The sequence below is a fragment of the Brachionichthys hirsutus genome, chromosome 8 (assembly GCF_040956055.1).
Source record: "Brachionichthys hirsutus isolate HB-005 chromosome 8, CSIRO-AGI_Bhir_v1, whole genome shotgun sequence".
NCBI classification, from domain to species: Eukaryota; Metazoa; Chordata; class Actinopteri; order Lophiiformes; family Brachionichthyidae; genus Brachionichthys; species Brachionichthys hirsutus.
In genome coordinates, this window is record NC_090904.1 from 10,589,577 (window position 1) to 10,606,359 (window position 16,783).

Consider the following 16,783-nt stretch of genomic DNA (forward strand, 5'->3'; position numbering starts at 1 on the left):
TCCGAAGGCCTCGCTGTCACGCCGCAGAACTCGGAGCTGCTTTTGGTTTGTTGCCGTAGGCGTAGCGGGCCGAAGTCCAAAGCGCTCTGCCCCTTGATGTTTAAGATTAGCCCAACACCAGCTTGGTCTCTGTCTTCGACCCACAGTAATCCAGTTTCCAGCAGCATCCTGTGGGTTAACGCCGCTGATGGCGGTCGTTGATAACCCGGGTCTCGACCGAGCTGATCCGAAGTTTTACCCTGGAACCCATTCCTGCCGCAACTCTCTGCATTTTTCAGGGCTTGGGACCGGCTCAAGGGAGACACTGGCTGTGCTACGCTAGCTCCTGCTACCCATGCTACCAATCAGACTGGAATTGTAATAACCATTAATTACTAAGTACTAAGTAGTTAATGGCTAATAAACATATTTTTACTCATTGTATTACTATTAAGGAGTAATAACACATTTATTAGCTGTTAACTACAGACCACTCATCTGTGTGCTGATGCTTCACAAGAAGGTGATTCTGGGTTGAAGTCTCGACCCTGTTGTGTTCTGTATCTTATTATAGATCTATTTTTAAGTCTGTGGATGATTAAGGTCGTTGATCGATAGATTGCAGTCAGAAGGTGTTTAGTTTCGTGTTAGCATTTTTATTCCAAAGGCTACTCAAATATGATCTTCCGTTAAATGACCGGCTTCATTTGTGTGAAAGTCCACACGGACTGCCCTTAAAGCGGCGTGCTTTTTTATACGCCATCACATGAGCTCGCTCAACGTGTCTGCGCCTGTTCTGTTTCACAATGAGGATGTTTCAAGGCAAAACGGCGTGGACGCCGAAGGAAAGCCGAGGAGAAGGAATTGCAACTGTCATCACAAACAAGAACCATCTGTCTCATTTGTGTAACTTGTTTTCTTTTAATATGAGAAGTATGCTGAAGAGATCCGGGAGGCTGCGAGAGGCCTGGGAGGCATGAATACCCAGCCGACCTGCTCTGTTAACCCTCCACACGTCCACAGCGAAGCAGAAGGTATCCCAGGTGTTACTTTATTATATATATATATTTTAACCATTAACTGCTTGTCTGGAGATAAATTGGCTGGAAGATTGATGAGACGTATTGATATATCATCACCTTCAGGGTTAGATAAGCAGCGGCGCTTCTGTTGGCTATGAATGACGCATAATGAGACAACACATCAGTCAAGGTGTTGTCATCACCTTTTTCATTCTTGTGTGCTTTACGTTAAGTGTCGGGGATCCGTGTTTGGACCGCCGCTGTTATCACATGCCGTATTTAGATTGACGTAAGGCGTGTGTGCTCCAGCAGAATGCTTTGGTGGGATCTAAACTGTGTGTCTGTTCTTGTATTGGTTCCTCATCTGGGTCTCTTTTTATTGCATAAAAAAAAATAATGCTAATTAATTACCTCCACCAATGAGGTTCTGTTTGTTAGCAGGATTAAGGACAAACTGCTGGATGGATTTTGATGAAAATAATCTCGTCTTGGTCTAATTTAGCTCCAATTACATTTTGAGAACGATCCAGATACCTGTCTGGATACAAAATCTGGATTTTCCCATTTATAAAAAGTCATGTAAAGTATGCATTCGATTCACTCACCAACAATCCCAGTCATAAAGGGGTCCGATTTGAACTGTCATGAAAAATGTCTTCTGGATCTGATCCAGAATGAGGTCAGGAAAAAATATGAAATGTAAACATTAACACCCATTTATGGATTCACACAAATACGCATCGACTGACTCATAAACACACAATGCTTGATAAAAGCTGTGAACCAATCATTTAATTGCATAAAGTTTGCCACTGACCACCTCAACCGACGGGCGTGGCAACAAGGGGTGCGTTTGATTTCATCAACCACCTCGCAGGAGCCATTTATGCATTTAAATACTGTGCCAATGTTAACTGCAGCTATGGCAACTTTAATTTCTTAATATTCCTACCGGCGTCCATAGACACGTATTTGTTGCATCACGAATTCAACACCCCCCCCCCCCCCCCCACACACACACACACACACACACACACAAATACACTAAGTGGTAAAACCCTACTGTCAGCCTCTCGTCTCGCCGCAACTGCAGCAAACCACAAGAGGCATTACAGCCCTGTGACTGACTGGCGGAGCGGCTTACTGCACATCTGGCTGTCTGACAGGCTCAACATGCGAACGCACATCTGAGCCAACAGACATTCCCAATCAGTGCAGCTCCCACCACCCACCTCATCCAGGCCATCATGGTGGACAGATCCCCGCCGTCACAGACCCGGAGGGGTTAGGGTTACACTTTCCGCGGAGAAAGAGCGGACTGGAACCAGAGTAATGCAAACACATTGCAGGGCAAGGCTGGGGGGGGGGGGGGGGTATGATATTAATAGAGACAGAAAGAGGGAAAAAATCCTGTGCCATGTGGTCTGCATTTGACTGTAATCCCTGTTCTAGCCCGGTGTTCCTGCCTCTCTTCCCTCCTCAGCCCAAACCCAGTCAGGCGGTCGCCCCGGGTTCTTCCCAACACGACCAGGCTTTGAGCGCCGCGGGAAACGTCCATCCGTCTCTGGTTGATGCAGCGATGAACGGTGCATAAATGATGTTTACGGGCTTCAGGGGTGCAGAGAAGAACCTCAGGGTGTAACGAACCTCACACAGAGAGACACACACTCAGGCCACACGCTAACGCAGCTGAAAGACACGGGACATGGACATAGAAATGTGTGTGTGTGTGAGTGTGTGTGTGTGTGTGTGTGTGTGTGTGTCAGAACTATGTGGTGGAATGGGATCTGCTTCTTTTCACTTTCCATCTTTCTATCCTCTCATGTTCTTTTCCTTCTGGGCAACATTGTTTATGGCATTCTCTCTCTCTCTCTCTCTCTCTCTCTCACACACACACACACACACAAGTTACCTTTACCAAAAGACAGTGTGTGTGTGTGTGATGGTGGATTCTAGTTATGTTATACTTATAATTCAATTTTAGATCGTGTTTATCTGGGTGGTGTAGTGGTTAGTGCTGTCACCTCACAGCAAGAAGGTTCCAGGTTGGAATCTGGGTGGAGTTTGTGTCTTCTCCTCGTTCTCCGGTTTCCTCCATAAACATGCAGCTTAGGTGAATTAATTATTTCAAATTGTCCGTAGTGCATGAGCGTGTGCGTGAGCGTGTGCGTGAGCGATTATTCGTCTCTGTGTGGTCCCGCGATGCGCTGGCGACGTGTCTGGGGTGTAGCCCGCCTCTCGCCCATAGCAAGCTGGGATAGGCTCCAGCAACTCCCATGACCCACAGAGTGGAAGAAAATGGTTTGTTGGAATAATGTTTAACTGTACGCATGCCCTGGGAAGAACAGCTGTTGCCACGGTGACGTCTAAAGAAGTTTCACACACAGAAGATGCCGTTCCTTGTGAAAGAAGTGACAACAGTCCATTGAGACACAGCATATATTCTGTATTAACATACATTCATAGGCAGTATAGTCTTCTTCAGTGTATAAGTCTTTACAGATCTACAGTATGTCTTTATAATGACAGCTCATTACTACGGGAAGCTTGGCTTTATGGGGGTGGAGACAATAGCGTCCTCACAGTGGCATGGAATCCTGTGTGTGATTGTGAGAGAGAGAGAGAGAGAGAGAGAGAGAGAGAGGTAAAAGGAAAGCTGAATGTGACGCCAGATGTTAGTTGTTGTGGGGTCAGGGCTCTATGTGCGCTTGGAGAGAAAGTGCTTCAATCATCATGCATGGTGAACATGCTCGGAAGCCCCCCTGCGGACCCCCTTATGGACAGTCTGTGTGTGTGTGTGTGTGTGTGTGTGTGTGTGTTTGCAGGAGAATCTGTGACCGTCTGGTTTCAGGTAGCAGCTGTGGATATGCAGATGTTTTCTGGAGTGCGTGTTTGTTTTATGCATCTGATGCCCAACTCCTGTCTACAAAAAAAAAACAGTGACAGTGGCTTTCACCTGTCCATCATCATCATCATCATCATCATCATCATCATCATCCTCCCTCCGACAGGAAGAGAGAGAGAGAGTGTGTAGCAGTGGAGCAGAATCAGGGCGTCACAGGGGCCCGTATGAACGAATCCACGGCGACCGTATCTCAGCGCGGCGCAGCCGTGTTCGCTCAGGACGGCGAATCACAGGAAGTCCGTCTGTGATGCGTTCCTCTTTGTTGTTCAAGTCCACCGGACTCGCCGTCTCCTTTTTGAGTCCGGGAGGAAGCAGCAGCAGCAGCAGCAGCAAGGACAGAAGACAAACGGCCCTCTTCTTTACCCCGCGTAACCGCTTATAAACCCCAACCGCCCGGGTTCAGTTTTGTCTCGCTCCCGTATTTGCCCCACTCATCTGTCTCCTCCTTCCGGGCCCATCCCTGCCCCAACAAATAAGTTAAACCTTACAAAAATAAGAAGCATCAGTACAAAGCAAATGTGTGGGTGTTGGAGGGAGACAGGAAACAGAAACCACCTCTTTCGCTGCTCTTCTTCATCCCGTGATGATTGTGATGCATTAAAATGAAAATGATGACGTTGGACCGCTCAGCCACTAGCGCGGGAATATGGAGCATCGCAAGTCCTCCTCGCTCCCTCGGAGTAGAAGTGTGGGCCGTTTGTTTTGTTCATCAGCAGCCCATCACCGGCAGGTGTTTATCTCTACCAATTTACGGCACTGTTTGCATTTCACATAGCAGCACCAGTGGAACTTACAGCTGCACCTGTCCACCACCTCCACCTCCTGTGTCTGGAAGCCACGCCCACAGCACATCAGCTCGCAGCCGTCAATGGCCTTTGAGGTTCTGTTGCACTGGCGGCCCACTGTGCCCAGCATGCCCGGCGTGCGAGGGTCGTAGTCGCAGAAATCCGGACTGGGGTCCAGGTAGACCAGATCTTCGTCCGTGTGCGGTTTGAACTGGGAGTTTCGAGGCATCAACACTTTGGTGGTGCCCACCTTGCGCTGCTCCACCTCGGTGGCGCCGTCAAACTTCTCCTTGATGACGTTGCCCACCTTGCGGAAGGGCGGCATGGCTCTCCAACACGTCTTCACCTCGCAGGAGCCGGAAACGCCGTGACATTTGCACTCCACGCGCATGTGGGACAGGATGGCCTGCAGAGACGCAAATGGGGCGGATGGTTAACGGACAGAACTTCATGCCAGCAGGGTGACGGTTAGTGGGGGGCGGAGTTACCTTCCTGCCAGCCTCGTTGTTGTGCAGGTTCATGAGAGCCCGGCTGGAGGACTGGCCTTTACTTCTTTCCCTCACATCCACAAAGGATTGAGAAAAGGCCACTCCGTAGGCGATGTTATCGCTGCAGCCCGACCACTGGAAGCCTACGTGATGAGAAATGCATCATCTGAACCGACGCTAGCCACAAAATTCATCTCAACATCAAGGATTAGGAACTTGACTTGGACGAAGGATGTCTCGGGTGTGAACGGTCGTTACGTAAGAGGAAAACCGCCGGCATCAATCTTTTCTTCACGGCCAAACGTCCTTGTCTGTTTCGTCTCGATGCGTTTCTTATGTCTGTCGTCTTGTTTCGTCTGTCGTCTGAGCCAACGTCACACCGAGAGATGTTTTGTCCTTTTTTCCCGTGTGTTATCCATAATCCACTCCACTAATGAGTCAGGTATTAAATGTGCGATATTTGAGGTAAAACACAGATACCTGAAAACTATTTGTACTTAGTTACTTCCTACCGCCGTAGGCCCGGTCACTTCAAAATAAAATACATTTAAAAGCTCACACTCTTTCTTCGCTGTGCTGGATCAGTTGGTCCTTCTGTTTTCGTTATGTGTGTGTGTGTGTGTGTGTGTGTGTGTGCGCGTGTACCCTCTGGGCTGACTCCATGCACATTGTGGTCGCAGCCACATTTTTCCAGCTCTCCGCTGCTGCAGGCCCTCGTTACCGCAAACGCCACACTGGCTGCTGAGATGGCGTACACGAAGGCGGCCTCACGGGTGCCTACACAAGCACAAACACAGACACACACACATGCACAGACATATTGATTCATTATATAATGAAAAAGAAAGCTCATTGTATAAAGATAACGAGAGTTTTAAAACCCAAGGGAGGGAGGCCAGGGCTTCACGTCCAGCCAAAACAAATGGAAACAACTAAAATTAAAAATCGTTATGTTTTTGAAATAGCATGAAATAATCCAAAGCACATCTGCTTTGGAAAAATGTTTGAGGCGATATCAAATATATTTAGGTCCCAGGTTTTGTAAATCCATGCAGGTAGGAACGCAGACTCAGCTTCTTGTCTGCTGTGTCCAGACGTTCGCAGGGAGTTGTTGACAGAGGCTGGATTATTTTACCTTGGGTTACGACTTTGCCAAACACTGGCATGCTCTCCAGAGTGGAGCAGTTCCATCGACGGTTGCGAAACTGGAACTGACACTCATCTATTGCTAGCTGGGCTCCACGGCGCACCGCATCCATCACCTCCACACTGCGTTTACAGATCTGAACCTGGAGAGGAAAATTCGATGGATCACAAAAGTCATTAGCATGAGCTAACACACTGGCATTTTATTTCCTCTATGGTGAAACACTGGAGCCTCTGCCGTGCAGATAGACTCATTATTACCAGTAGGTCATAGGTTCGTACCTGTCTCTGGATGAGGCCTCGTAGTCTTTCACACGTCTCCTCATCTCTGATGCTTCCCACCGACGACAGCTTGGCCAGGTACCTGAAACACACAAAAAAAAACACACAACCAGTAAGTACTCTGGAAGGCTCCCGGGACTGGGACACGGTGCTTTCTAATTGGCAGTTCATGGATGCACGCTTTGGGGAAAGTGAACAGTTGTCCACATGTCTCAATCAAGCCTCGATGGTCCACCAGGTCAAAATAGCTGCCTTCAATTTCCTAAGTAAGTTAAGAACTGCCCCTGTTCTGACTCTGGATTGGATGTGTAGGGCCACATAGAAAGACAAATAAACACTTGATGATCCATTAGTGTCACCAATTCCACTATACCTCTGGTAAGAAGCCAGAGAACCCCGAGGGAACCCACCCAGAGAACATTTAAACTCTGCAAAGAAAAGTCTCAAGTGGATTTGAGCTGTCAGCGCTACTTTTGCACCATAATTCTGCCCCTCATTAAAAAACATTAAAATGCTAGCTAACAACGGCAACGGTATGGTGAAAGGCGCGAACAAAATACCCATCATGAAATATTCAAAAAAGTATAAAAGTATTTTCCTCCAGTATTTAACGGATTCTTCCCTGCCTCATACCCAACACCGCCTTAAGTTTTACACAAAATCCATTTGAGCTTTTTTTCGTGTAATCCCTGCAAACAGGATCCGACGACATCCTTCAGACGAGGCAGAGTTCGGATGGTGGTTTGTTTCCATGACATTGTGGGAATGTTTGGGATAAATGTCTGGTTGTGAGGACATCGAGAGGAGGAAAAGTGCCTTATCGCACACAGCACCTCCAGGCCAGACAGGTCATGGAGATATAGCGCACACACACACACACACACACACACACAGTCTTAGATGTGTGAGAAAATGGCATCCGTCTGGATGCCCTGACCCTCACACATCCACCTCCTGCCACTCCAGGCTCGTATCTCCAGTTCCAGCCGCACCTGACAGAAATAGGATTCCCACAGGGAGGGCGGTCCTGTACCGTCTCCACCGCTAAAGAGCGTGTTCATTTAAACGCATGTTGAGTCTGAAAGTCCTGCTTTTATCAAACTGTGGAAGGTTTTGCAGATAAATCGATTGCAGTGAGAAGGTGTTTCGTTCTGTGCATCTTAAATACCGGAATCTGTCATCATGGCCTTTGGCAACACTAAAACTCGCCAATTAACACGATGCATCATGTTTGTTTGAGTCGCACAACACAGAAGAACAAAGTGGAGTTAAATACCAAACGTATTCAGGAACCCTGGCCAGATGGCTAAAATATTGCAGCTGTCTTTAAATGCTTCCAACGTGTGACTCACCGTAAAAAGCACAAACTGTCCTTTTTAAACTTCCGTGATTCAGCCAAACTTTAGTCACTGTTTTCATTTGTGAGATTTAGAAGTGTTCAAAAACTTTGGATGGAGCCTGGCTAGTTATTTCCTCCCACTTCCAGTCTTTGTGCTTGCTAAGCTAGGCTAATGCAAAGCCGCAATGTGTGACCTCAACTTGACTCACCTGGAATGCTTGTTTTTTTCCTCCCCCCGAGAGAAAAGCATCCGATGTGAAATGTGGCATCACTATTGAGCGAAAAGAAAAGTATAAAAAAGGCAAATAATAAGATGACCCTTAATAATAAAAGACAAATTCCAACAGAATTAGCTCCTAGGCTACCATTTGGGACAAGTGGGCATGTTTTTCCTTAAGGTTTCTTAAGGTTTTATTTTATGAGTCTTGGGTTATGAGTTCCCAAGACCACACATACCTCTGCAAAGCCCTGCTAACCCGTCTGAAACGAGCTGTGGCACCGGCCCAGGGCGGAGAGAGCTCTGCTGTCGGATCACCCACAGAACCGTCACACACGGCCGAACCCCTTCTGAGCGGTTGACAAAACGAACGCGATTATCGTCTTGATTATTCGATTAAGATGCTGACCGCTCCGGAGTTCAGAACCATTTGCGCGTGTTGATATAATTAGTCGCTCATGATTCCAGAGGTCAGACAGCTCCTCCTCTCCTGTCCTCCTCTCAACAGATCAGATAATCTCTCGCTCCTTCTCTCCCCGTCTCTTTGATGCTCTTCTTCTTCTCTTCCCCTCGAGACAGTGCCAGTATTCAGCACTCATCGCCGCGATAACCCGGCTCTCCGCCACTCCACCACATCTCAGCCACATCCGTCCTCTGCGGTGATGTCACTCTCGTGTTAGGGCGACTCCTCAGATCCACGATTGTCGTTCCTGAGGACCTGGTGCTGAACCGACAAGATTGGTTTTGCTCTCTTAGTGAGTTTTCCGGCTCAGAAAATGCTCCAACGACTCAACGGATGCCGGCTGCTCAGCACCAATCAGAAGGCAGACACGGTGACAGGCTAGCTGGGGAAGTCACTTACATAAAGTTGAGGTTGTTTCTCCTCTCAGATCTACTCCTGATCCCCTTCCCATCGTGGAACGAGTTCAGCTCCCGACTCTGATTTGCTCCACTGGACTCGTGAGGCTTTCATCAAAGCCATGTGCAGCGTTTGATCCCTCGTTGTTCTGTAGCGTAGCCTTGGGCAGGGCGCTACGTTTGGGCCGAGGCCTCCGGCCTCCCAGCCGGAATAAGAACCATCGGAGAAAGCCACAAGGTGACGGAGGCCTTCCCGTCGCTGGCCTGACATTCACCCTGGAGACGGCGGATAAACATCGGATAAGCTGTCACACAGGTGACTTTATGCGGTTGTGTGTTTTTGATTGTGAGCGCGTTCACACGTGGGAAAAGATGGTCTCGTTTTATCTCTTCCTTCTGTTGTGTGTTCCCTTCGCTTCCCAGAGACGAGGTTAACAAAACACCTCCACGAGGAGAAAGAGGAGTAGAACCCTCGAAGGACAGCAACACACACACACACCGTCCCACATCTCATCCTCATTCCTCTTTGCTCTCCGTCTCCCTGCCTCTGGCGGTTGCCTGGTTAAATCCCAGCGGCCTAAGCCCGGTGGAGCCGGTGGTGTTGTGAAGGCTGTGATGTGTAATGCAACACAAACACACGGCGGCCTGCGAACGCACCACAGTCCAGGTGGAATGCCCCGTACCTCCCACCCAGAACCCACCCACCCCACCCACACATGGGAGGCTGCATGGAACCAAAAATAAGAGATAATTCTAAACATATTCCTTCAATATCTATCAAAGTAATAAAGATATCGGCGGGATTTTCAAGGCCATGAGCTCCGCTCCTGCATCCTCTTTGATGTGTATTCATATGAGAATGTAAGGAGCACGGCTGCAAGACAGTCAAAGAAAGTGCGTTTTTCTACGGAGGCATCGTGAACATGTCCTAAAAGAAGAGACAGAGTTACAATCAAAGCTGCAACATGTTAAGATGAGGTTTTGTGTGGTATCCTGACCTAACCCCCCCACCCACTGTCCTCACACAGTGAGTGTGTGCAGGACATAGACTGGCCTATAGAGGGCACTGCTCTTTCAGTTTACAGCACTGCACTAACTCCTCCTCTGAACCTCCTTGTGGCTCCTCTGGTGTCTTCAGATGACAACTAGTGTTGAACCACACGTCTGTTCAAATAGCTGAACATATGATGCGCCGGGTTAGTGCCCAAAATACAGACTTTAAAACCGTTCATATAAGTTAAAGTTTCCCAAAAGTCATCTTCACAGAGCCAGAGAATTCCTGGGGATCAAATCAGCTTCTGGTGGATTATTCCGAGGTTTTAAATTACACGTATTAAGTTTGAATTTGGAATATGGATCCGAACACGACAAATGTCCGAGCAAATGCCAGCAGCTCCACAAGATGGCTCCAAGAAAACCTAATCATCGCCTCAGTTCTGAAAGAAAAAAATTAAATAGCTCAGCAAGAGTTTGACACAAAATCAATTCCCTAACCTCACGTCGACCTCCACACGAGAACGAAAGATTTCACACCAGAAATATTCATCTAACTTGGATGATGGATTTATGCTCTCAAACAGCAAAAATATCGTGATTGATACAAAGGAGTGGATATTTCAGTATCGCCATGAAAATAAAATGTTAAAATATTAAAAGTCAAGCTCACAGATAGGATAGCCTGCTGAAAAAAAATGGAGAGCACCTAAATGAAACGAGCTGCGGCGCTCGATGCTAATACGTAGATATTTGAGTTATTGTGTGGGTGGATTTTCTGCTGAGTCATGGCGCCAATCCACCAATCTGGTTAGTTCAATTAACACAGCTGAGCAGCGAGAGGCTTGTGTGTGTGTTTGTAGAGCCCACACGTGCGTCTGGGTGTATTTATATGCTGCTGGCTCCACTAGAGCTCATTTCCCCCTAAAAATAACACGCTCTGCCAATACCACAACCCTCACACACACACACACACATACACGCACACACACACCCACACCCACACGCACGCTCTTTTCGCAGAGTGAAAAGTGGCAATAAAGGTCGTGAAATTAACCTCCAGCCTGGTGTTAGCACTGCAGGGCGAAATCAATCAGAGAATACTGTATGGGCATGTGTGTCATCATAACAGCAGTCGGTGTCTTTGTGTGTCGTCATAACAACAGTCGGTGTCTTTGTGTCATCATTACGACAGTCGGTGTCTTTGTGTGTCGTCATAACAACAGTCGGTGTCTTTGTGTGTCGTCATAACAACAGTCGGTGTCTGTGTGTGTCATCATAACAACAGTCATTGACTTTGTGTGTCGTCATAACAACAGTCGGTGTCTTTGTGTCATCATTACGACAGTCGGTGTCTTTGTGTGTCGTCATAACAACAGTCGGTGTCTTTGTGTGTCGTCATAACAACAGTCGGTGTCTGTGTGTGTCATCATAACAACAGTCATTGACTTTGTGTGTCGTCATAACAACAGTCGGTGTCTGTGTCATCATTACGACAGTCGGTGTCTTTGTGTGTCGTCATAACAACAGTTGGTGACTTTGTGTGTCGTCATAACGACAGTCAGTGAATTTGTGTCGTCATAAAGACAATCGGTGTCTGTGTGTCGTCATAACAACGGTTGGTGACTTTGTGTGTCGTTATAACAACAGTCGGTGTCTGTGTGTGTCATCATAACAACAGTCATTGACTTTGTGTGTCGTCGTAACAACAGTCGGTGTCTTTGTGTCATCATTACGACAGGCGGTGTCTTTCTGTGTCGTCATAACGACAGTTGGTGACTTTGTGTGTCGTCATAACGACAGTCATTGACTTTGTGTGTCGTCATAACAACAGTCGGTGTCTTTGTGTCATCATTACGACAGGCGGTGTCTTTCTGTGTCGTCATAACGACAGTCAGTGACTTTGTGTGTCGTCATAACGACAGTCAGTGACTTTGTGTGTCGTCATAACGACAGTCAGTGACTTTGTGTGTCGTCATAACGACAGTCAGTGTCTGTGTACGGCGTTGCTTTGTAAACACCTTGTATGTGTCTATAAAGGTGTTTCAGGCGACGTCACAAACAAACTCTCTTCCATATCAGACCTCTGAATCTCTTGGGAGGAAATAGTGAGCGACTATGATTCCTGCTCTGGGAACCACAAATGTCTCGGCAGGACGGGAATCGATGCAGAAGCTGCTTGTTGAGTCGGGGCTAGCGGTGGATGGAGCAGCAGATGAACGCTAAAAGGACAGACAGGCTGTTTTCGACTTGCTCGTCATGTAATTTGAAACCCGTTCAGGAGCTCTGCGCTGGCTAGACAATAAGATATGCATTCTTGTAAAGTGTAACTCATTCATGTACAACAAGCAGGTTTAGACATGCACCGATTACCCTGCTGCTTACAGCACTATTTACCTGTAAACACAGGTATATCAACAAGTCTTGAGTTGATTTAAAGAGAGCTCTCTGGCTAGACTGAGTCACACATTCCGGAATAGCTCTTAGTATCTGGTAGCTTGTCATCGCTATACTGATCAGAGACCCTAAATGTTCTGCTCCTAAAGCTTTTCCTTTTAAAATAAGGATGAAATATGTAGACATTTCTCTACAAACCAATTATTCAGGCACAAATTTGAGGTGACAATAAGACGTTTTGAGGCTACACCAGAAAGGGGAATTATTGTTTCTTCTTGCAGTCTTGCTCAATCGATCCTTCGATGGTCCTGATCTCACTTTCAGAACCGTATTTACCAGCTTGAACAGCAGAAAAGTGTCATCTTTTTTGGGCTTCTTGAGGTTTTGCGACGAGGGTTAAAGGTCATGTCAACCTCCACCTAAATCAGCAGGTCGTCAAATGATCCCTTCTGTCATGTTATAGGGAATATACAGGCTCATGATGCAACTCTTCCAGGACAACCATCTCAGTTCTTAGGGAAAATAATGGCACCCTCATTGTTAATATACTCACTATTCAATGCATCAAACAGAAGCTGCATACGCATTTAGAACTGCCATCAGCTGTTCACAGCCATTGTTGCCCGGGAGCACGAGCCGACCGATGTGGTCACCATGGAGCGGTGTTATGTCTCCCGAAAGCCTCCGAACACCTCTTTGAGGAGCTGCCAGGTCCGTCTCCCGTCTCTCAACGACCCAGGTGCTTCCGAGTCGGCCCGAGTGTCCCGGCGATAATCTGGTCATCCAGAGCGATTCCCCCCGAGGCTCCGAGTGTGTCACGATAATTGTACACACCATGCTGACAAAAGGGATCGAAATAACATGCCACAGCGTCACCACATTCAGTGTGTGTGTGTGTGTGTGTGTGTGCACGTCTGCGTGCGTGTGTGAAAGACGTGAGGCGCCAGCGTGTACTGCAATGCCAAGGTCTCTGCATTCTCTGGTTACCCGTCAGCTGCCCTCTCTGAAGAACCTCACCAGGACACACACACACACACACACAAAAGACAACGACGACAGCTCAGTCTTAAGTTGTACAATTAATGATTAGAGTCTTTTTCTGGCAGTAGTCACAGTATTTATTCACAAACATTTAATTAATTTGAACTCTGCGAAACGGTTGGCGTGCCGAAACTCAACTGTGTTACGTGTTTCACGATAATCGACAAATATTAGCATGTTCACAAAACATGCTAAAGTAAGATGGTGATAATGATAAACATTACACTATATCTTCTCAGCATGTTAGCATGTCAGCGCTCTGGCGCTGGTAGCCCTGATATACCTCAGCACAGCCTCACAAAGCTGCATGCATTTGTGTGCTATTGATTATATAATGTATTAATAATTACCATCCAGTAATGTTGACTTACAGCTCTGTTAGTTTTTGGACTATTTCTCCCTGGTTGTTATTTTTCCATATTCTCTGATTTTGAGCCACATTAAATATCCCGCTTTCCTTCTTCCTGTTTCACACTGAGTTCAAACATCTGTCTGTCTCAACACAAGATGCCGGCCTTCCTGTGGTAACTCCGGAACGCCAATCCAAACCGAATAAAACACAAACACACACACACACACACACACACAAATGTGTGCAGGTGCAACCGGACCAGTCAGAGCAAAGCAAGAGGAAGAAGAAGAGGAGGAAGAGGAGGAGGACTCTCGTGACGTGCAAACTAATGAACAGTAGCGACCATTCAAATACTAAACATGACTCAGCAACCGCAGAGATTTGGTAAAGTGATCACATCCTGGCTCGCAGGCTAAAGGTAACAGGCCAAGGCTGAGCTGCAGGTGCGCTGGAAAAACAGTTCCCTTCAAGATGTGGTTTCATTTGACGTAACAACAGCCGAGAGCATTTTAAAGAACAATAATCAGTCAGAATATACTTCCAAACCCAGTTTGACAGGGAACACGTTTGGCATCCAGGTATTCAGACCACCACAGGAGAAAAAGAAGACATGGATCATCTCCGCTGGTGGTGAAACAATGCTGTAAGAAAACAGCCTGAAGATGTTTCACTGTTTTCCACAACACAAGAGGTGCTTCTTCAGTTCAGACGACAACGATTTGACTGAAAATCACATTTCTTTGCCACTGTTTTTTTTAAAAGATGAAAATATTGGATAGGATTTACCAAACTGTGACACCGCACACGTGTGACATTTGGTAATGAGCCTACATCACAGGCGGCCAGTCTGGGGGTGCATTCCATTTTGTATCACGATGACATCATCAGTTGTTGTGTCACAGCACCTCAGGTCTGTCCACGGTGATGTCATCGTAATGTCACCGCGCTCTAATCCGCCACATTCCGAATGACGTGAATCCCACGTAAATTCCTCGTTAATGGACACCCACTCCAAGTATTTGGTGTCGTTTGTTTATGATCATTATAAGTTATTAAACCAGCCTGGCTTGGACATGCTTGGACCGATCAATCAAGACGCTTTATGAAAAGCTCAAATTTTTAAAAGGACCTCTGTCTCACAATGTTGGAGCGGAAGTGATCCGGAATCAGCATCTTCTCTTCTTCTCACAAAGAAACACGCTGTATCTGAACAGTCGGACCTGGTTCCCATCCTCTTAGCCTGAGAGTCCCTGTGAAACTGACACGCAGCCCAGCACTGACTTTAATCCTGCGCAGTGTAATCCCGTGGAGCAGGCTGCCTGCCTGTACATGCCCATGGTTCTGCGCTGCTGTCACCACACCTTCAGCCCCAAACCGCACGATTACGAAGCTGCGGCGACAGAGTTCAAGGCGAAGACCCCCCGTCAGAGCGCACAGGCATCACGATCCCCGCGCGTAAAGACGCAAAGACGTACACGCGAAACGCACGAGTTCATTTGCACAGGAGATTAAAGGTCCGCCGACTGGATCCGGAGCCTCCAGAAAAAGGTCTTCCTTCATGTCATTGTCAAGCTTGTAAATTTGCTAAAGTGGAGCGGGGATGAATGGCAGCAGAAAATGGAGCGGAGCCTGCGTAGGAATGTAGAAAAGCCACATAACCGCCTCCCACGGGCTGCCGGGGGAGCAGGCACGCACACGCGCCGCGGGGAGAGATGACACCGCGTGGGAGCCTCGGCGGGACTCACCGCGACACCGACACAATTTAATGTCATGTGTTGGAAAGATATTCAGGTGCATGCGGGTCAAACATTCCACTGCGGGTGTCCAAATTGCTCAGTTTTACATTCGTTTTCTTGCCTTTTATAAGAACATGCGCACCTTAAGTAAAAAATAAATTAAATAAATAAATAAATAAAAAAGTTTGCGAGATCATTTTCAAACACGAATCACTTGTTATTTAGAGGAACTGGTTAAAAACAAAACTAAAACTTTCACATCAGACACAAACTAAACTTCATTCCTTCATGCCCGGCATATTTTATTGTCGCTTTTCCATCCTGCTCTTATATATATATAATAATAATAATAATAATAATAATGATTAATAATAATAATAATAATTAATAATAATAATAATAATAGTAATAATTTATCTAAAATTTAGGGGTCACTTTAGAGGCAATGAAATTTCGCCTGCATCTTGCTATAAAGAACACGCGCTATTCACATGCAGGTAACATTTTGGTGAGGATCTTGGGGGGGGGGGGGAGTAAGTTATTAAGTCCGCATGCATGTGTGTGTGGGAGAGAGAGTGATGGTTAACAATTAACGACCACAGAGCTGATGATGGGAAACGCGACAGGAGGAAGAGTAGACTCCAGGATGTGGAGGAAGAGGAGGAGGTCAGGTGGAAATCAGGGAAAGTGTGACAAAGTGATGGGATCCACTGTGGAACATCAGGACGAACAACTTACAGCCAGTTACTGGCGTTGGCCGAGAGGAGCGCGCAGCAGAGCATCAGGACGCACCGCAAAACATAATCCTCCGTCATCTCGAGGGAAAGATGGAGGCAAGGGAGGCAAGGTTGGAGAGAGATGGAAATAATCCCGAAGTGGACAAGCAACGTCCGGTCGGGTCCGGAGAAGGCTTTTAATCCATCGTCCGGCATCCAGTGGATCAACCACCGGGGAGGCGCGCAGCTTCACAGTCCGTCGCGCCGGTTCTCCCGTCCTTCCCTTTGCTACTCCGCACTGTGAAGGGATGAGGAGGAGGAAGAGGAAGAGGAGGAGGAGGAGGAGGAGTTGGGGAGGAACGGGAATTCTAATACGAGCCACTCCGGCTCAATCGGACCCCTCTTATTCAACTTGTTTGCTTTCCTTCTCAGCTGTGCGTTGGCACAAAGCCAGCCGGGAGAGTGCGCAAGGAGAATGAGGGGGGGGGGGCGCTGTTCCTCCTCCTCTCTGGAGGCTTATCAAGCGC

At 47.2% G+C, this 16,783-nt stretch overlaps 1 protein-coding gene across 1 annotated transcript; it reads right to left on the reverse strand.

The window, feature by feature from the left end:
- Positions 1-4,626: 4,626 nt before the first annotated feature.
- wnt4 (wingless-type MMTV integration site family, member 4) lies at positions 4,627-16,472 on the reverse strand. The gene is made up of 6 exons (XM_068742352.1): positions 16,279-16,472; positions 6,608-6,689; positions 6,315-6,468; positions 5,825-5,956; positions 5,180-5,322; positions 4,627-5,097 (listed from the first exon to the last, which is right to left on the reverse strand). Exons 1-6 carry the CDS (start codon positions 16,470-16,472, stop codon positions 4,627-4,629), a joined length of 1,176 nt encoding a protein of 391 aa, XP_068598453.1.
- Between the last annotated feature and the right edge of the window lie 311 nt (positions 16,473-16,783).

Coding starts and splice junctions, on each gene's coding strand:
- wnt4 (XM_068742352.1), bottom strand. CDS start 16,472: ATGCCGGACGATGGATTAAAAGCCTTCTCCGGACCCGACCGGACGTTG. Junction 6,690..16,278: donor GCCAACGCCAGTAACTGGCT/GTAAGTTGTTCG, acceptor TGTGTGTTTCAG/GTACCTGGCCAAGCTGTCGT. Junction 6,469..6,607: donor GAGGCCTCATCCAGAGACAG/GTACGAACCTAT, acceptor TTTCCTCTCCAG/GTTCAGATCTGTAAACGCAG.